The sequence below is a fragment of the Somniosus microcephalus genome, chromosome 1 (genome assembly GCF_052327205.1).
Source record: "Somniosus microcephalus isolate GS21.2 chromosome 1, FLI_Smic_1.0, whole genome shotgun sequence".
Classification (NCBI taxonomy): Eukaryota; Metazoa; Chordata; class Chondrichthyes; order Squaliformes; family Somniosidae; genus Somniosus; species Somniosus microcephalus.
This window is the reverse complement of record NC_140987.1, coordinates 134,201,498-134,223,173: the sequence shown is the minus strand read 5'-3', so window position 1 is coordinate 134,223,173 and position 21,676 is coordinate 134,201,498. Positions and strand designations below refer to the sequence as shown.

At 47.4% G+C, this 21,676-nt stretch overlaps 1 protein-coding gene across 6 annotated transcripts in view; it reads left to right on the top strand.

The window, feature by feature from the left end:
• vps13a (vacuolar protein sorting 13 homolog A) overlaps positions 1-21,676 on the top strand; it is a 631,135-nt gene that overhangs the window by 344,688 nt on the left and 264,771 nt on the right. For all 6 annotated transcript variants that reach the window (XM_085985825.1, XM_085985842.1, XM_085985834.1 and 3 more), the window contains exons 34-36: positions 41-188; positions 928-1,081; positions 13,119-13,243. In XM_085985825.1, coding sequence (XP_085841951.1) covers positions 41-188; positions 928-1,081; positions 13,119-13,243 — 427 coding nt within the window. The remainder of the gene's footprint in view (positions 1-40; positions 189-927; positions 1,082-13,118; positions 13,244-21,676) is intronic.

Here is a 21,676-nt window from a genome sequence, read left to right as displayed (position 1 = left end):
TTGACGTTTGTGAATTCAAGAATATTTTTAATTTCATCAGGACAATATTTGAAGAGGATGCTTTTCGGTCTGAAATCGTATTGCTTCAGCCTGTTAATCTGGAAGTTGTTATTGAACATAACTTGGCTGCTGCTTGGTACCATGAGGTTCCTGATATTAAAATTCTTGGAACACTGAAACCTCTGCATGTAAGTGTACTTTTCTTTTCAAAATGATATTTTGAATTAGATTTCATAATGACATAAAACACGTGTATGTTACCAGTTTTCAAAATGTTAATGCACTCCCAATCTCAAATACTTTGCCCAATTATTTAATTTGTTGCCTAATTTTTATTTACAAACTTTCTTCCTGTTTCCTCCCTTTCTTGAGCTTCCCATTTTGAAGGTTATTCTGATTCTAAACAATATCACTAAACAGTTTTCCATACAGCTTTAAAAAGAGACCTATTTTTGGTGTTGGATAACAGGACAAAAGTGCTGCTACTGCTACTTTTTATGAATTTTTAAAAAGAAATAAATAATGTTACCATTATCTGGCAGATTTTGTAATGTATTGTGTGGATATTTATTTTTGTAGTAAATTTCACACAATTTATTAAAATTGGCCTACCATCATACGAGAAACATGTATTTAATGCCCACTTGACCAAATTGGTTGACTAGTTTAAGAATCAAGAAAGTTCTTCAGATGTCATTGTGTATCAATTTTATTCTGCTAGATATGAGGGTTGTCTTCATGAGTGAAAGGAACATATTACTACTCTGAACCAGGTTTTATTTGGTTTGTTCAACTGATGAAGCAATATTTTTGCTTTAAAATTATCAAATGAATTGTGTCACTAAGCCGTTTGTGCACATACTGTGTTTGACAGATTTTAAGCAGCAAACATTATTTATGATTTGTATTAACTTGATGCTTTTATAGGTTGGGCTCAGTCAAGAAGATCTGATCATTATATTGAAAACTCTAAATGAAAATTTGGGCGATAATTCAGTTGACTCTGTGGCTGTACAAACTGATAAAGAGGGGAATAGTTCTGGTGATGATGGTGCAAAAAGTCCTTCACAAAATTCTGCAGGTTTGTTAGTAATTTTTGTGTTGCTGTTGAAATTATTCATTTATTATCTCAGTAATTCTGTTCACAAATGTTATAACTGTCATTTCACACACATTTTTCCTTATAGATTAGTAGATATGAATTAGATTTTCAGCAAAAGTCTTTTAATATTTTGTCAATTAAATAGTTTAAAAGCTGGATAATTGTATGGCTTTTCAAAGTGTAGCCACATGTGATCAGACAGTGAGTTTAGTGCTATTGGGCCAAATCATCCTGGAGAAATAACAGCAAAAGCACCATGTACAGCATTATTAATGCGCAAAATGGCCAATGAGTTCACAGGAAGAAGAGATACGCCATGAGTTGCGAATCTCCAGAATTTGCTGGTCGTTTACCTGGATGGTTGTTTGCCTCGCACAAACAGCACATTTCGCTTAGCCTTCCTGTTATTTTTAAGAACTTGCTGGATTTGCGCATTAATTGCTCATTAAACTTGCTGGAGAAAGTTAGGGCTCATAATTAAGTGTAAGTACCCTTTTACCAATGTGATAATTGTTAATGTGATGCCAATCAACCTCTCTGGCCCAGAAAGGGAATAGAATCATAGAATGGTTACAGCACAGAAGGAGGCCATTCGGCCCATCGAGCCCGTGCCGACTCTCTGCAAGAACACTTCAGCTAGTCCCACTCCCCCGTCCTTTCCCTGTAGCCCTGTAAACAAAATTCCTTCAGGTACTTATCCAATTCCCTTTTGAAAGCCATGATTGAATCTGCCTCCACCATCCTTTCAGGTAGTGAATTCCAGATCCGAACCATTCACTGTGTAAAAAAGTTTCTCCTCATGTCGCCTTTTGGTTCTTCTGCCAATCACCTTAAATTTGTGTCCTCTGGTTCTCGACCCTTGTGCCAATGGGAACGGTTTCTCACCAACTACCCTGTCTAGACAGGCTCCTCATGATTTTGAACACCTCTATCAAATCTCCTCTCAACCTTCTCTGTTCTAAGGAGAGCAACCCCAGCTTCTCTAGTCTATCCACATAACTGAAGTCCATGCTTATAAATCTTTTCTGCACCCTCTCTAAGGCCTTCACATCTTTCCTAAAGTGCAGTGCCCAGAATTGGACACAATACTCCAGATGAGGCTGAAGTAGTGTTTTATAAAAGTTCATCATAACTTCCTTGCTTTTGTACTCTATGCCTCTATTTATGAAGCCCAGGATCCCATATGCATTTTTAACCGCTTTCTCAACCTGCCCTGCCACCTTCAACGATTTGTGCACATATACCCCCAGGTGTCTCTGTTCATGCACCCCCTTTAGAATTGAACCCTTTAGTTTATATTGCCTCTCCTCGTTCTTCCTACCAAAATGTATCACTTTGCACTTTTCTGCGTTAAATTTCATCTACCATGTGCCCTCCCATTCCATCAACCTGTCTGTCTTCTTGAAGTCTATCACTATCCTCCTCACTGTTGCTATACTTCCAAGTTTTGTGTCACCTGCTCATTTTGAAATTGTGCCCTATACACCCAAATCCAAGTCATTAATATATATCAAGAAAAGCAGTTGTCCTAGTACCGACCCCTGGACCACACCACTGTATACCTTTCTCCAGTCCAAAAAACAACCGTTCACCACTACTCTCTGTTTCCTATCACTTAGCCAATTTCGTATCCATGCTGGCACTGTCCCTTTTATTCCATGGGCTTCAACTTTGCTGGCAAGCCTATTATTTAAACTGTTGAGTCTCATTCCTGCATGTAGTAAATTATTCTTGGAGATTTAGTGGTTAGCACTGTTGCCTCATAGCGCCAGAGACCCGGGTTCAAATCCAGCCTCGGGCGACTGTCTGTGTGGAGTTTGCACATTCTCCCTGTGTCTGCGTGGGTTTCCTCCGGGTGCTCCGGTTTCCTCCCACAGTCCAAAGATGTGCAGGTTAGGTTGATTTGGGTTGATTTGGCTATGATAAATTGACCCTTAGTGTTAGGGGATTAAATAAGTGGGGTTACGGGGATAGGGTGGGATATGTGTCGGTGCAGGCTCGATGGGCCGAAATGGCCTCTATCTGCACTGTGAGGATTCTGTGATTCTGTGATTGATTTAAAATTTTTACATTTTTCCTTTCTGTCTCTTTTCTCTCAATCCAGTTTTTTGTTCCCTTGCTGTATTTCTCTCTTTGTACCTGATTTGACTCTTAATTTATCCACTCTAATTTACCCTCCTTCTCCATCGTTCCTTTCTCAATCCTTAAATTTCAATTGTTAAGGAGATAAAATGTTGGTCCCGTTGTTCACGAAGATCCCAAATGCCCCATTGCCCTCACTGCACCATTATCAGTTGCACTTCCAGTAAGTTAAGGCACAAATTGTATTTGAGCTGAAGAGTGCAGGAAAAAGTCCAACTAATATGCCGCTTCATCAAGATTTGGCTCATTGGGACAATGGAAATGTTGTAATGTGGAAAACGAATGTCAGGGTTGTATAATCTAGAATGTAATGAAAAATTGATAGTTTTGAGTTTTGCAAGATTCTGAATTTTTGTTTATTTAAAAAAAAAGAAACCCCATTGTTTCACTCCTGTTCTTCAGGGAAGGGAGTCCTGTCACCTCTACTTGGTTTGGCCTGACTTACAACTTCAGTCCCACACTGTGTGGTAGACTCTTAATGTCCTCTGAAGTGGTCTAGCAATTGGTATGAAGTTCATCATCATTACAAGGATGGCAGTGGCTCAAGGCAAAGGGCCACCACATTCTCCAGGCAACGAGGAATTGGCAATAAATTTGGCCTTGCCAGTGCTGCCCGTATCCTGAGAACAATAAAAGAACTGAGTCAATTAGCACTCGTAATGGGACACTTTGTGGAGTTGGTTTTATGAACAACATGGCTTATTTTCATTCCATGTGATCTTTACTCCACGAGATTTTAAAGTGGTGTTTGTTTCCTTCCCTCCATGAACTTATATGTGCCAATTGGAACTGAGCTAATTGGCTCAGAAACCCTTAGATCAGATTGATTTAAGCAGCCTGTAGAAAATAGAACAGAGGATTTCACCCTGCCAACATCCCAAAAACCTACCAGTGAGAAATTAATCTACTTACAAAATATTCTTACAGTAGTCCCTCAGCCTGGCAAACCATAATAGATGCAAAGAATGTCCATGGTCGTTCCTGCTTTAAAATTTGTGTTGAATAAACTTTATAGATCCTTTCTAGTGATCAACTCCCACAGCACCTGCTGATGGACCTCCTGTATTTTTGCATCATTTTCTGTCATTCACTCCAGATGTTTCTGTGTTCTTGGGCAATAAAGCAGACACTGCCAGGGTACAGCAGCACCTGAATAACATTCTGGCTTGGGCTGATGAGTAACAGGTAAGATTTGTGCCACATAAGTGCGAGGTAATGACAATTTACTACAATAAAAGGTCCAACCAGCTTCCACTGACCATCAACAGCACCACTATCACTGAATTCCTCCAAAGTATTGGGGGCACCACTGACCAGAAGCTTCAGTGGACCAGCCATATCAACAACGTTGCTACAAGAGCAGGGCAGAGGATGGGCGCTTTGCGACGAGTGGCTTACCTCCTGATGTCAGAAGTGTGATGGAATACTCTTCAGTTGTCTAGATGGATGCAGTTGCAACAACACTCCAGAAACTCGACACCATCTAGGACAGAACAGTTGATTGAATGACACCCCTACCACTCGACCAAATATCCACCCTCTACCACAAGTGCACTGTGGCTACAGTATGTACTATCCACTGAATGTATCACAGCAACACCGAGCTTACATTGACAGCACCTTCCAGTCCCACGACTTCAGTCACCAGGAGGTACAAGAGCAGTAAGATCATGGGAGCACAATCGCCTCCAGGTTCCCTTCCAAGTAGCACACCATCCTGAATTGGCGAGATATTGCCATTCTTTTACCGTTTGTCAAATTATGGAAGTCCTTACGTAACACATTGTGGGAGCACCATTCAGCTTTGTCAGCGTCGCCCACATCCTGAGAACAAACATAAAAAAATGTAGAAATTGAACTTCTCTCAAAGAATAATAATGACCGTAAAAATTTGCTTACACAATGGCCACTGTTTGTGTTTTACAAATAACTGAAAACTCTGTTCAACTGAGCATGATCTAAACAGTCTCTTAATTTTCAATGTAAAGAAACATAGGGGGCTAAATTCGATAGCTCCCGAAAACGGGCATGGGGATCGCAATGCGTGATTAACCCGTGCCCATTGCTTCTGAATGCAGGTAGCACACAAACTTCATGCTGCCTGCTAATTTAAATGATTGCAGCTTTGAGGCAGCGCTAAACGCGCTGTTGAGTGGCTGAGCACCTCGTCAGGGATCCCAAGTTTGTACGAGGCTAGCACCACTTAAAGCTAGTCTGCACTACTTAAAGCCAGCCTGCATCTCTTAAAGCGGAGGTGCATTCTGGATGGAGCAGGTGCTAAAAGTGTCTGGGGAAGAGAGTTTGAACTGCAAGAACATTGACTAATGACGCAACAGGGGAGAGAGCACGCTCCAAGGTACTCGGACACTGCACTGGAGGAGGCGGACAGGAGGAGAGAGGTCCTCTATCCACCCGGGGCCAGGAGCCCTCCAGACAAACTCTGCGAAGGCAGTGGGAGAAGGTAGCCATGGTGGTCAATGCCAGAAATCAAGTCTTAAGGACCTGGATGCAGTGCTGCAAAAAGTTCAGTGACCTCACATGAATGGTCAGGGTCAGTGAATTCATCTCCAAATGCCATATCCCACCAACTGCACCACCAGCCTTATACACTGTGACATGAATCAACTGAGCGGCCTGCGGGTGGCGCTGTCCAGGGAGAGTATAAATACTCGGGCATGGGCCCAGCTTACGCAGGACATTCTTAACAGGAACTAGTGAAGGATACAACTAGACCTCCATGTTGTAAAACAGTTGATTAAAGCTTTGTTTAACGCTTAGACCAAGTGCCTAGTAGTTTTCTTAGGTCACACTGCTCAATGCACCTCATTCCCATCACTCGCCTAGCAACAAACTCTATCAAACAGGACTCATACCTCGCATTCATAGCTTCACCTCACCCTTACACACTTAGCACTGCTGAAAGCTTCACACTCTCAGCTTGCACACACTGCCAGCTATTCAACCATGACAGCCACATCACCCAAACACACTCACTGACACACTCTTGCAAGACAAGTTGGCACATAACCAATGGCAGCAGGAGTTAACTGGTGGGGGACAGGCACAGCTGCATGACATTACCCCGATGGAGGAGACAGTGGTCGCCATCATGAGCCTTGGCCAGCAGTGGGGCTGAAACAATCTAAGATGACTATCTTCCTATCCAATCCGCCTTCTCAAATCCCACTTCCCGCTCATCCCACAACCTCTTCTGATTGATAAGCTGCAGCCAGTGTAAGCATGCATCTGTTGCTTTCCCCCCGCTCCCCTCACCACAACCCTACCCTCCAAGTACTGCAACCTGATCAGGTAGTGGTGGAAGAGGAAGAAGCAGTGATGATGAAGACACAGCACCGTCACTCGATTTCACACTCGCAGCCACCAGCTCAGATACTGACACGCCGCGTAATTTGGAGGATAGCTTAGACACGGGATCTGCACGTGGTGAGACACCGGGCACAAGTGGGCTGCAATCAGGGTGTCACAGCAGTAGGTGGCAAGGGTAGCACAGGTACCAGCTTCCCGGAGGGTGAGGTCGCAGATGAGTTCTGCTGCAGAGGACTTAGATGAACACTTCAATGGGGCAGCCTACAGAAGAAGGCTGATGGGTATGCACAATGAAATGCTTGGTGCATTGGTAGACTTGCCAGAAAGCCTGAGTGCAGTGTCAAGGAGCATGGAGGAGTCCGGCACCAACTTGGCACAGGACTTTGCGCAGAGCTTGGAACCCATCCTTTCCAGCATGGAAGTGATGGGCAATTCCATTAGCACACTTGCGAACCCAACCAAATTGCAGCATCTGATGGCCAATGTCTCTGTTTCCATTGAAGCACAAGCAGAAGCCACCCAATGTGTGAGTGCTGCCGCACAAGCTCAGCTTGCTGCCACCGTGGGCCACTTGCAGGGTGTCACAGCAGTCCAGCAATCTGCCCTCCAACAGAATTCTCAGATTGCTGAGGCGCCGCCCCAGGGGAGTGAGTGTCAGTGGCTCTGTGGATCACGATCCTGCTGTCCCCTCTCAGGATGACAGCATTCGTCCTCCCACCCCGCCAATGACTTTGCTGTTGCTTGTCAGTCAGCCAACCCAGACTGCTGCCACCCATGCCGAACTGGTGCAGTCCGAAGCCAGGCCTACTAGGCCCAGAACTGCTAGAGGTCGTCCTCCAAGACCATCTGCAGTCCCCTCCACTGAAAGTCAGCAGCCTTCCCCACCAGTCATGCTGCAGCCACTGGAGTAGCACTGCGTAGGAGCAGTAGGACAAGGAAAGGCACACTGAAGACCGGCACTAAGGGAAGCACATGGGTGATTAATTTACATTTGTATGCAATATGGCATGATTTAATTTATAAATTTGGTTTTGAATGTGTATTTTGTGTTGGCTTTTATTTTTGCATTCTGGCCAAGCAGACACTGTGATGGTCCGTGACAGAGGAAAAGTAAGGTGTGGGGGAAGATGGAAATTGTATTGTATCGCAGCTGGATGAGTTGGTCACTGACAGTCCGGCCAGAAAGAGGCTGTCTGGGCTGCCTCCTCCTCTCCCTCTTCCTCTTCCTCTCCCTCCTTCTCCTCTTTCTCCCTCCTTCTCTCCCTCCTCAGCTGGTGAGGTTTTACAGCATGCAGCAGACCACCACGAATCTTGACACCCGCTCTGCCAAGTACTGCAGAGCCCCTCCAGAGCGGTCCAGGCAGCGTAAGCGTTGCTTTGACACACCAATCGTCTGCTTGATCATGATTTGTGTGGCAGTACCCTTTCGTTGTATGCATGCTGGCCCTGTGCACGTGGGTTGCGCACTGGAGTCATGAGCCATGTTGTTAACAGATAGCCCTTGTCACCCAGTAGCCACCCTCTGGTTTGTCGTCATGGCTCAAATGCAGATGGGACTGTGGACTGCCACAGAATGAAGGCATCATGACTGCTGCCAGGATACCGGATATTGACCTGCATGATTCGCCGAGTATGGTTGCGCACCAGCTGGACATTGAGGGAGTGGAATTCCTTTTGGTTGTGGTACATCTGAGATTACATGTGGTGCCCACAAAGCGACCTGCGTGCAGTCACTGGAACCCTACACCATGGGGAAACCTGCAATCCAGCAACTACAGGCCAGTCAGTTTAACCTCGGTGGTGGGGAAGTTTTTAGAAACGATAATCGGGGACAAAGTTAATAGTCACTTGGACAAGTGTGGATTAATTAAGGAAAGCCAGCATGGATTTGTTAAAGGCAAATCATGTATAACTAACTTGATCGAGTTTTTTGATGAGGTAAAGAGGGTTGATGAGGACAATGCGGTTGACGTTCTGTACATGGACTTTCAAAAGGCGTTTGATAAAGTGCCACATAATAGGCTTGCCAGCAAAGTTGAAGTCTCTGGAATAAAAGGGCCAGTGGCAGCATGGATACGAAATTGGCTAAGTGACAGGAAACAGAGAGTAGTGGTGAACGGTTGGTATTCAGACTGGAAGAAGGTATACAGTAATGCTCCCCAGGGGTCGGTACTAGGACCACTGCTTTTCTTGATATATATTAATGACTTGAACTTGGGTGTATAGGGCACAATTTCAAAATTTGCAGATGACACAAAACTTGGAAGTATAGTGAACAGTGAGGAGGATAGTGATAGACTTCAACATAGAAACATAGAAGATAGGAGCAGGAGTAGGCCATTCGGCCCTTCGAGCCTGCTCCGCCATTCAATGTAATCATGGCTGATCATCCAAATTCAGTACCCTGTCCCTGCCTTTTCCCCATATCCCTTGATCTCTTTAGCCTCAAGAAATATATCCAACTCTTTCTTGAATATATTTAATGAACTAGCCTCCACCGCCCTCTGTGGCATTGAATTCCACAGGTTCACCACTCTCTGGGTGAAGAAATTCCTCCTCATTTCAGTCCTAAATGGCTTACCCCTTATCCTTAGACTATGACCCCTGGGTCTGGACTCCCCGGCCATCAGAAACATCCTTCCTGCATCTAGTCTGTCCAGACCTGACAGAATTTTATAGGTTTCGATGAGATCCCCTCTCAATCTTCTAAACTCCAGTGAGTATAAGCCCAATCGACACAATCTCTCCTCGTACGTCATTCCTGCCATCCCAGGTATCAGCCTGGTGAATCTTCGCTGCACTCCCTCCATGGCAAGAACGTCCTTCCTCAGGTAAGGTGACCAAAACTGCACACAATACTCAAGGTGCGGTCTCACCAAGGCCCTGTACAACTGTAGCAAGACATCCTTGTTCCTGTATTCGAACCCTCTTGCTACGAAGGCCAACATACCATTTGCCTTCTTAACCGCCTGCTGCACCTGCATGCTTACCTTCAGCGACTGGTGCACAAGGACACCCAGGTCTCTCTGCACTTCCCCTTCTCCCAACCTATTGCCATTCAAATAATAATCTGCCTTCCTGTTTTTGCCACCAAAGTGGATAACCTCACATTTATCCACATTATAGTGCATTTTCCATGTTTCTGCCCAATCACCCAACCTGTCCAAATCATACTGGAGTTTCCCGACATCCTCCTCGCAGCTTACCCTCCCGCCCAGCTTTGTGTCGTCTGCAAATTTGGAGATATTACATCCAATTCCCTCGTCCAGATCATTAATATATATTGTGAACAGCTGGGGTCCTAGGACCGATCCTTGCGGTACCCCACTAGTCACTGCCTGCCACTCGGAAAACGACCCGTTTATTCCAACTCTTTGCTTTCTGTCCGCCAACCAGTTCTCTATCCAAGTCAATACCTTGCCCCTTTAATTTTGCACGCTAATCTCTTGTGTGGGACCTTATCGAAAGCCTTCTGAAAGTCCAAATACACCACATCCACTGGTTCTCCCTTATCTATTTTACCAGTTACATCCTCAAAAAATTCCAGTAGATTAGTCAAGCATGATTTACCTTTTGTAAATCCATGTTGACTTTGTCCGATTCTGTCACTGCTTTCCAAGTGCTCTGCTATTACATCTTTTATAATAGACTCTAGCATTTTCCCCACTACCGATGTCAGGCTTACCAGTCTATAATTCCCCGCTTTTTCTCTACCAGCTTTTTTGAATAGTGGGGTAACATTAGCTACCCTCCAATCCATGGGTACCGTTCCAGAGTCTATCGAGTTCTGGAAGATGACCAGTAATGCATCTACTATCTCTAGGGCCATAGACAGACATAGACAGGCTGGTGAAATGGGCGGACACGTGGCAGATGAAATTTAACAGAAAAGTATGAAGTGATACATTTTGGTGGGAAGAATGAGGAGAAGCAATATAAACTAAAGGGTTCAATCCTAAAGGCGGTGCATGAACAGAGAGACCTGGAGGTATATATGCACAAATCGTCGAAGGTGGCCGGACAGGTTGAGAAAGCGGTTAAAAAAAACATATGGAATACTGGGCTTCATAAATAGGCATAGTGTGCAAAAGCAAGGAAGTTATAATGAACCTTTATAAAACACTGGTTCGGCTTCAACTGCAGTATTGTGTCCAGTTCTGGACACTGCACTTTGGGAAGGATGTGAAGGCCTTAGAGAGGGTGCAGAAAAGACTCGAGAATGATTCCAGGGATGAGGGACTTCAGTTACGTGGATAGACTCGAGAAGCTGGGGTTGTTCTCCTTAGAGCAGAGAAGGTTGAGAGGAGATTTGATCAAGATGCTCAAAATCATGAGGGGTCTAGACAGAGTAGATAGAGAGAAATTATTCCCATTGGCTGAAGGATCAAGAACCAGAGGACACCGATTTTAAGGTGATTCGTAAAAGAACCCAAGGCGACATGAGGAAAAACCTTTTTACGCAGTGAGTGGTTAGGATCTGGAATGCACTGCCTGAAAGGGTGATGGAGGCAGACTCAATCGTGGCTTTCAAAAGGTAATTGGATATGTACCTGAAGGAATAAAATTTGTAGGGCTATGGGGAAAAGGCAGGGGAGTGGGACTTGCTGAAATGCTCTTGCAGAGATCTGGCACAGGCTCGATGGGCCGAATGGCCTCCTTCTGTGCTGTAACTATTTTATGATTCTGTTCTTGGAATGTGGGCAAGGCCAGCATTTAATGCCCATCACTAATTGCCCTTGAGAAGGTGGTGGTGAGCCACCTTCTTGAACCCCTCCGATCCATGTGGTGAAGGTACTCCCACAGTGCTGTTGGGTAGAGAGTTCCAGGATTTTGACCGAGTGACGATGAAGGAATGGCACTATATTTCCAAGTCAGGATGGTGTGTGACTTGGAGGGGAACTTACAGGTAGTGATGTTACCATGCGCCTGCTGCCCTTGTTCTCTAGGTAGTAGAGGTTGAGGGTTTGGGAGGTGCTATCGAAGAAGCCTTGGCGTGTTGCTGCAGTGCATCTTGTAGATGGCATACATTATAGCCATGGTACTTCGGTGGTGGATGTTTAAGATGGTGGCTGGGGTGCTAATCAAGCGGGCTGCTTTGTTCTAGATGGTGTTGAGCTTCTTGAGTGTTGTTGGAGCTGCACTCATCCAGGCAAGTGGAGAGTATTCCATTACACTCCTTACTTGTGCCTTGTAGATGGGGGAAAGGCTTTGTGGAGTCAGGAGGTGAAACACTTACTGCAGAACACCCAGCCTCTGACCTGCTCTTGTAGCCACAGTATTTATGTGGATGGTCCAGTTAAGTTTCTGGTCAATGATGACCCCCCCCCAGGATGTTGGTGAGGGATTTGATGATGGTAATGCCATTGAATGTCAAGGGGAGGTGGTTAGACTTTCTCTTGGCAAGACTTGTCTGGCTCAAATTTTACTTGCCACTTATCAGCCCAAGCCTGAATGTTGTCCAGGTCTTGCTGCCTGCGGGCTTGGATGAATTCATTACCTGATAGTTGCAATCTTCAGCGAACATCCCCACTTCTGACTTTATGATGGAGGGAAGGCCTTTGCAGGGTCGCCTGGCCTGGGTGTGCCTTTGTCGTGTCAGAATCCGGTGCCCTGGTGTCGATGCTGGGTGGCCCGTCCGGTATTATTATTCTTATAGTTTTTCGTAGCGATTTTGATAGGCTTGCTAGACCATTTCAGAGGGTAATTAAGAGTCAACCACATTGCTTTGGGTCTGGCATCACATATAGGCCAGGCCCATTAAGGATGGCAAATTTCCCTAAAGGACATTAGTGAATCAGATGGGTTTTTAATGACACCACTACTAGTTTTTTTAATTCCAGATTTATTTAATTAATTGAATTTCAACTTGTGTCGCTATGGGATATGAACTCATGTCACCGGATCATTAATCCAGGCTTCTGTTATACTAGTCCAGTAACATAACCATTATGCTACCATACCCGTACAGAGAGCCAAACCGGTGGGGTCCACCAGGCCATCTTGTATACTGTTTAATGTCGAATCAAGAGTGGCATTAGGAGCAGCTTTATCGCCTGCTATGTCCTCTTGGATTCAATGGGGTGTGTGCTCAGGGAGAAACTGCTGAGGTAATGTACCTTCAAAAATATCTGTTTGAATGGACAACTGTGTTCCCATGAAAAAAATAATCCTCTTTTTCTTCATTCATTCTTGTGATGTGAGCGTCACTGTTGATGTGATTTATTGCTCACCTCTAGTTGGCCTGAACTGATTAGGTGACTTTAGAGGGTGTTAAGTGTCTACCATGTTGATAGGGCCTAGAATCACATATTGGCCAGAACGGTTAAGGATGGCAGGGTTCTTTTCCTAAAGACATTCGTGAACAAGTTGGGTGTTTACGACAATTCAATAACCTCATGGTCATTTTTCTTTGTCATTGATACCAGCTTTTTAACTGAACTTGGATTCTCAAACTGCCATAGGAAAGACCAAATAATATCATCTGTGCAGCAGATATTTATATTGGGTAAAATGCTGAGATTGTAATACTAAAACATTTTTTTTTCAGGAAGAACTGTGGTAACAGCTGCTGTTGTAGAAACACAGAAACCTGTAAAAGTTAACACGACACTGAAGTTGGATTTTAAATTGGATGAACTTTCATTAGTACTCTACAGTCAGTCCTTGAACCCGGTACAGCAATTTTTTCTTGAAAACAAATTAATGTCTGCTGAAGAAATACTGTTTCTCGTTTTAGTACAGTAACATATTCTGTATTTAATATTTTCCTGATTTTTCAAAATAATTACATTTACAGTAAGCCAATGTTTAGAGCTGAATTCAGTGATATCTTGTCATTCAGGTGCAATCACCTGAAAGGAACTAGTTGATATGGGGTTACCATGAGATTACATTTTATAGAATTTATGAATGTTATTTTTCTAGTATATTCAGGTTGCAGAATATTGTTGAAAATTAAACATTTTTCATTATGCATCCCCTTAACAGTATCAAACTGAAATGAAGAGCCTGGTTCAATATACTTTTCTAAATTTCCCAAGAATGGATGCTAGCAGAATCACTATCCCAGTACTACAGCAAAATGCTCACCTGCAAATGCGTGATTTTCATAGCCGATATAATATTATTCAAATATACACCAATTATACGACTAATTGTTATGGGTTACAATGTGAATATTTTCTGGCTGCTGCTAGAAGACCTCAGAAGTATGTGTTTTTTATTTTTTTTTTATGGGATGTGGTTGTCGCTGGCATAGCCAGCATTTATTGCCATCCCTAATTGCCCTTGAGAAGGTGGTGGTGAGCCGCTGCCTTGAACCGCTGCAGTCCATGTGGTGAAGGTACTCCCACAGTGTTAGGTAGGGAGTTTCAGGATTTTGACCCAGCGACGATGAGGGATCGGCGATATACTTCTAAGTCAGGATGGTGTGTGACTTGGAGGGGAACTTGGAGGTAGTGGTGTTCTCATGCACCTGCTGCCTTTGTCCTTCTAGATGGAAGATGTCGCGTGTTTGGGAGGTGTTGCTGAAGAAGCCTTGGCAAGTTGCTGCAGTGCAGCTTGTAGATGGTACACACTGCAGCCACGGTACGCTGATGATGGAGGGAGTGAATGTTTAAGGTGGTGGATGGGGTGCCAATCAAGCAGGCTGCTTTGTCCTGGATGGTGTCGAGCTTCTTGAGTGTTGCTGGAGCTGCACTCATCCAGGCAAGTGGAGAGGCTTTGGGGAGTCAGGAGGTGAGACACTCGCCACAGAATAACTAGCCTCTGACCTGCTCTTGTTGCCACAGTATTTATGTGGATGGTCCAGTTAAGTTTCTGGTCAATGGTGACCCCCAGGATGTTGATGGTGGGGATTTCGGCGATGGTAATACCATTGAATGTCATGGGGAGGTGGTTAGCCTCTCGCTTGTTGGAGATAGTCATTGCCTGGCACTTCTGTGGCGCAAATGTTACCTGCCACTTATCAACCCAAGTCTGAACGTCATCCAGGTCTTGTTGTATGCGGGCATGGACTGCTTCATTATCTGAGGAGTTTTGAATGGCTCTGAGCACTGTGCAGTCATCAGCGAACATCCCCATTTCTGACCTTATGTTGAAGGGAAGGTCATTGATGAAGCAGATGAAGATGGTTGTGCCTAGTGCACTGCCCTGAGGGACTCCTGCAGCGATGTCCTGGGGCTGTGATGATTGACCTTCAACCACCACAACCATCTTCCTTTGTGCTAGGTGATATGCCTATCAATTAGTCCAATAAAAGGCGACGAGTTAAGAACGTAACTGAAGGTTTTTATTGGCTAAATAACAGAGCCCACCCTCGTGGGTGATCCGATCCAACAGGGAGGAATACTAGCCAGTCAGCTACCTTTATACCTGGGCAGGTAATGGGCGGAGTCGGAGGTGGTCAGCCCAGGTATAACAGTGCGACAAGAGGCGACCTCGTGTAGTGATGTGACAGTGAGAACAGTGAGAACAATATACAGTGATAACTATAACAGTGGTTTACCACATTCACCCCTTGTTTAGATTAGAGTCCGGCGGGGTGAAGTGTATTACCAGCTCTGGTATGTCAGTCTGTCCGGAGGCTTCGTTAGCCTCTCCGATCGTCGCAGCGGCGGTGTTACATTATCCGGTGTTAAAGCTGGTGTCTGCGTAGTCGGCAAAGGCTCGTGGGGTTCCGGCATGCCGTCTACCTCGGCTGGACTCGGGGGGTTGGGAGGGGGGGGTGAGGGTGCGAGGTCTCGTAAGGAGACAGTGTCCTCCCGTCCGTCTGGGTAAGCCACATAGGCGTACTGGGGGTTGGCGTGCAGGAGGTTCACCTTCTCGACCAGGGGGTCCGTTTTATGGGCCCTCACGTGCTTTCGCAGCAAGACGGGTCCCGGAGAGGTCAGCCAGGTTGGTAGGGTGGTTCCCGTAGTCGACTTCCTGGGGAAGACAAACATTCGAGCATGGGGGGTGGTGTTAATGGCAGTGCAAAGTAGTGACCGGATGGAGTGCAGCGCAATCGGGAGGACCTCTTGCCAGCGGGAGGTTGGGAGGCCCTTAGACTTTAAGGCTAAGAGGGTGGCCTTCCATACCGTCGCGTTCTCTCTTTCCACCTGGCCGTTCCCTCGGGGGTTGTAGCTGGTGGTCCTGCTTGCTGCAATACCCCTCTCCAATAGGAACTGACGGAGTTCCTCGCTCATGAAGGAGGCGCCCCGGTCACTATGTATATAGTTCGGGAACCCGAACAAGGCGAAGAGTTTGTTCAGGCATTTAATGACCGTGTTACTGGTCATGTCTGGGCAGGGGAAGGCAAAGGGGAAACGGGAGTACTCATCAACGATGTTGAGGAAGTACACATTACGGTCGGATGACGGTAGGGGCCCCTTGAAGTCGATGCTCAGACGCTCGAAGGGGCGGGTGGCCTTGATCAGGCTTGCTCTGTCCGGCTTATAGAAGTGCGGTTTGCACTCAGCACAGATCTGGCAGTTCCTGGTCATGGTCCTGACCTCCTCGATGGAGTATGGCAGGTTGCGGGCCTTAATGAAATGGTAGAGTCTGGTGACTCCGGGGTGGCAGAGGTCATTGTGGAGGGTCTGAAGTCTATCACTTTGCGCGCTGGCGCATGTAATGCGTGAAAGAGCATCAGGGGGGTCGTTCAGTTTACCGGGCCGGTACAAGATCTCATAATCATAGGTGGAAAGCTCGATTCTCCACCTCAAGATTTTGTCGTTCTTGATCTTGCCCCTCAGCTTGTTATTAAACATGAAGGCAACCGAGCGTTGGTCGGTGAGGAGGGTAAATCGTTTGCCTGCCAAGTAGTGCCTCCAGCGCCGTACTGCCTCCACAATTGCCTGGGCTTCCTTCTCGACCGACGAGTGTCGGGTCTCGGGGCCCTGTAGGGTCCTTGAGAAGAAGGCTACCGGCCTACCCTCCTGGTTAAGGGTAGCGGCTAGGGCGAAGTCGGATGCATCGCTCTCCACTTGGAAGGGGATTGACTCATCCACTGCGTGCATTGTGGCCTTGGCTATGTCTCCCTTAATGAGGGAGAAGGCCGCGCACGCCTCTTCCGTGAGGGGGAAGGATGTGGTTTTCAGGAGGGGTCTGGCTTTGTCCGCATAATTGGGTACCCATTGGGCATAGTAGGCGAAAAGCCCCAGGGTTCTCCTAAGTGCTTTTGGACAGTGGGGGAGGGGTAGCTCCATGAGGGGGCGCATTCTTTCGGGGTCGGGGCCGATGACTCCGTTCTCTACTACACAGCCAAGGATGGCAAGGCGCGCTGTGTTAAACACGCATTTCTCCTTATTGTAGGTGAGGTTCAGCCGTTGGGCCGTACGGAGGAATTTCTCCAGATTCACATCATGGTCCTGCCGGTTGCGGCCGCAGATGGTGACGTTATCGAGATAGGGGAAAGTGGCCTGTAGTCCGTTCTGGTCAACCATCCGGTCCATCTCCCGTTGGAAAACCGAGACCCCGTTGGTGACACCAAAGGGGACCCTAAGGAATTGGTAGAGGTGGCCATTCGCCTCGAAGGCGGTGTACTGGCTGTCCTCCGGGCTGATGGGGAGTTGGTGGTAGGCCGACTTGAGGTCGATGGTCGAGAATACGCGGTATTGTGCAATCTCATTGACCATGTCCGATATGCGGGGGAGGGGGTATGCGTCCAGCTGGGTGTATCTGTTTATGGTCTGGCTGTAGTCGATAACCAGGCGATTTTTGTCGCCGGTCTTGACTACCACCACCTGGGCACGCCAGGGGCTGCTGCTCCCCTCAATAATGCCCTCTTTCAGGAGTCGCTGCACCTCAGAGCTAATGAAGGCTCTGTCCCCAGCGCTGTACCGCCTGCTCTTAGTAGCGACAGGTTTGCAGTCGGGGGTGAGGTTAGCGAACAGGGAAGGTGGCGGTACCTTGAGGGTGGATAGGCTGCAGGTGTTACGCGGTGGGCGGTTTAACTTTCGCTGGTTGTCGACTGTGAGTGGGGGGAGGGGTCCACCGTATGCTAGGGTTACACTTTGGAGGTGGGATTGGAAGTCCAGCCCTAGTATGACGGCAGCGCACAGCTGGGGGAGTACGAGGAGTTTAAAATTTTTATACTCTGTCCCTTTAACCGACAATGTCACGACACAGTAGCCGCTGATGTCTGTGGCGTGCGACCTCGATGCCATCGAGATGCGGCTGCGCGTTGGCAGGACGGGGAGGGAGTAGTGGCTCACCGTGTCTGGGTGGATGAAGCTCTCCGTGCTTCCGCTGTCGAACAGGCAGGTCGTGGCGTGGCCGTTGACTTTGATGTCCATCATTGAGCTGGCCAGGTGGTGCGGGCGGGCTTGATCCAGGGTCACGGAAGCTAGGGTGTAGATGAGCACGTCGTTGTCATGACAAGATGGCGGCGAAGATGGCGGCCCCCGTAGTTCACATGAGGCTCTGTTTAAATCGTTTGCCCCGCACAAAGATGGCCGCCCCTGCTGTTCCCATGAGGCTCTGCAGGCTTCGGCTGCCCCGCACAAAGATGGCCGCCCCTGGTTTTCCCATGAGGCTCTGCAGGCTTCGGCTGCCCCGCACAAAGATGGCCGCCCCTGGTTTTCCCATGAGGCTCTGCAGGCTTCGGCTGCCCCGCACAAAGATGGCCGCCCCCAGGGTTCGCATGAGGCACTGCTGGCTTCTGAGGATTTGCTTCTGCAGGCCTTGGAGAAGTGGCCTTTCTTGAGGCAGGTTTTGCAGGTCGAGTTTTTGGCTGGGCAGCGCGACCTCGGATGCTTCTCCTGGCCGCAAAAGAAGCAGCCAGCGGCCCGATCGGGGTTGCCTGATGTCGGGGCCGGTACCGGGGCTAGCGGGCCCGGTCGGATCCGTGATGCAGACGCTGAGGTAGGTCCCGGGGGCAGCGCTGTGAAGGGTGGTGGGGTGGGGGTCGGGCCCGAGTCCCAGGGTCGCGAATAGTACCTGGCAAACGCTTCCTGGTCTTGCTGGGTGGCCTCTAGGGTGAGGGCGAGGGCTTCGGCCTTGTCCAGGTCTATGTCCTTAGCTTCAAGCAGTCTTTGCCGTGTGTAGTCGGAACGTAGGCCTCTCACCAAGGCGTCGCGGACATTGTCTTCCATGTTCGCAGTAGCCGTCACCGCTTTAAAGTCACAGTTCCTGCCGAGTTGTCTCAGCGCTCGTGAAAATTCAGCTATCGATTCTCCTGGCTGTTGCTGGCGAGATCTTAAGAGATGCCTAGTGTACATGTAGTTTACCGGGCTCCGGTACTGCTGTTTCAGTAGGTTGATGGCGTCGTCGTACGTAGTCATGTCCTGGATGAGTGTATATACTCTCGGGCTCGCTTGGGCTTTCAGGACTCTTAGTTTGGATCTCTGAGGGACGACGGCTTCCTCCAGGTACGATTCGAAGCAGTCCAGCCAGTGTTTGAAGTCGTTGGCTGAGTTTGGTGCCTGTGGGTTTAGATCCAGGTATGGTGGTTTCAAGGCTTGCAGCCAAGCCGGCTGGTGTGGCCCGTTGTCTGGAGGCTGCTGTTGCTGTGCTGCTGGGTGAGCTCCTTGCTGTTGCTGTTCATTATCAGACATCTTTAAAATTTAGCCAATAAAATTGATATGCCTATCAATTAGTCCAATAAAAGGCGACGAGTTAAGAACGTAACTGAAGGTTTTTATTGGCTAAATAACAGAGCCCACCCTCGTGGGTGATCCGATCCAACAGGGAGGAATACTAGCCAGTCAGCTACCTTTATACCTGGGCAGGTAATGGGCGGAGTCGGAGGTGGTCAGCCCAGGTATAACAGTGCGACAAGAGGCGACCTCGTGTAGTGATGTGACAGTGAGAACAGTGAGAACAATATACAGTGATAACTATAACAGTGGTTTACCACACTAGGTATGACTCCAACCAGTGGAGAGTTTTCCTCTCGATTCCCATTGACTTCAGTTTTACTAGGGCCCCTTGATGCCACACTCGGTCAAATGCTGCCTTGATGTCAAGAGTAGTCACTCTCACCTCACCTCTGGAATTCAGCTCCTTTGTCCATGTTTGGACCAAGGCTGTAATGAGGTCGGTAGCCGAGTGGTCTTGGTGAAACCCAAACTGGGCATCAGTGAGCAGGCTATTGGTGACTAAGTGCCGATTGATAGCACTGTTGATGACACCTTCCATCACTTTGCTGATGGTTGAGAGTAGGCTGATGGGGCGGTAACGGCCGGGTTGGATTTGTCCTGCCTTTTGTGGACAGAACATACCTGGGCAGTTTTCCACATTGTCGGACAGATGCCAGTGTTGTAGCTGTACTGGAACAGCTTAGCTAGAGGAGCGGCTAGTTCTGGAGCACAAGTCTTCAGCACGATAGCCGGGATGTTGTCAGGGCCCAGAGCCTTTGCTGTATCTAGTACGCTCAGCCGTTTCTTGATATCACGTGGAGTGAATCAAATTGGCTGAAGACTGGCCTCTGATGGTGAGGACCTCAGGAGGAGGCCGATATGGATCATCCACTCGGCACTTCTGGCTGAAGATGATTGCAAACGCTTCAGCCTTGTCTTTTGCACTCACGTGCTGGGCTCCACCATTATTGAGGATGGGGATATTCATGGAGCCTCCTCCTCCCGTTAGTTGTTTAATGGTCCACCACCATTCACGACTGAATATGGCAGGACTATTTTCATAGTTTGTTTTGTGATGGTCCATATATAATACTAAAGTCTTCCACATCTGGAGTTTTGTTTGCCGAGGATAGGACTGTATTGCCATGTAACGTGTAGGAGGTATTTGGTTGTAGCAGGTACATGAAAACCCCATCAGCTCCAAGTTCCCCTCCATGTCGCACACCATCCTGACTTGGAAATATATCACCATTTCTTCATTGTTGCTGGGTCAAAATTCTGGAACTCCATCCCTAACTGCACTGTGGGTGTATCTTCACTGCGCAGACTGCAGCGGTTCTAGAAGGCAGTTCAAGAAGGCGGCTCACCACCACCTTCTCAAGGGCAGTTAGGGATGGGCAATAAATGCTGGCCTTGCCAGCGACGCTCACATTCCAGGAACGAATAAAAGAAAAATAATGGTGCTCCCAGTGAGTCAAGTGTTCCATTCCTGGAGTTCCCTAAGCGTATTTAAATAAGCTGACCTTGCATTATTAGAGGGATATATGCTACACATAGAACTGTGTGCACAGAGCTAGGAGAATCTACTAAACTGAGTGACTTGCTATACAGAGTGGCAATGGGAAAATGGTGAGAGTGGGAATTCTGTACAGAGGTGGATGGAAGTGCTAAGTGCTTTAAACCAAGGGGCAACAGTAAATTTATAATCACTAATTAATTATATCTAAAGGGATTTTTCTTTTTAGCAAAATGATGGGACTGCTGGGACCCATTGCTTGCAATTCCTGTGTCATATGGGAACTCCAGGATGCTTTGTGTCTCCTGGATAGCCACGTGTGCAGCAAGTGCTTCCAGTTGCTTGAACTCTGTGTTTCTGAGCTTGAAGAGCTGGAGTCACTAGAGGACATGCGGGAGGCTGAAAGTTCCTTGGAGCGCACGTTCCAGGAGGTGGTCACCCCTCAGCTACAGAGTGTTCAGGAGGATAGTAAGTGGATGGTCATCTGGCAGATTAGGAAGAGGCAGGCAGTGCAGGAATCCTCCGGGAGTGTGGTACTCTCATATCAGTTTTCAGTGCTGAATACGTTGTGAGGGTGACGACACCTTGGGAGAGTGCAGTCTAGAGCACATTCACGGCACTGTGTGGGGGGAATAGCAAAGTAGAAATGCAGAGGTCATAAGGGATTCGATAGACCGGTGTTTCTGTAACCGCTGACGTGAGTCCCGCATGGTGTTGTCTCCCTGGTGCCAGGGTTACGGAAATCACAGTGTGCAGAACATTTTGAGGGGTGAAGGTGAATAGCCAGAAGTTGTGGTCCATGTGGGAACTAATGACATAGGAAAGATGAGGGTTGAGGTCCGGCACGCAAAGTTTCAGGAGCTAGGGAGGAAGTTAAAAAGCAGGCCCTCAAAGGTAGTAGTCTCTGTATTACTCCCAGTGCCACATGCTATTGTGTATAGGAATAGTAGGATGAAGCAGGTTAATGCATGGCTGAATAAATGGTGCAGGTGGGAGGGTTTTAGATTCCTGGGGCATTGGGATCAGTTC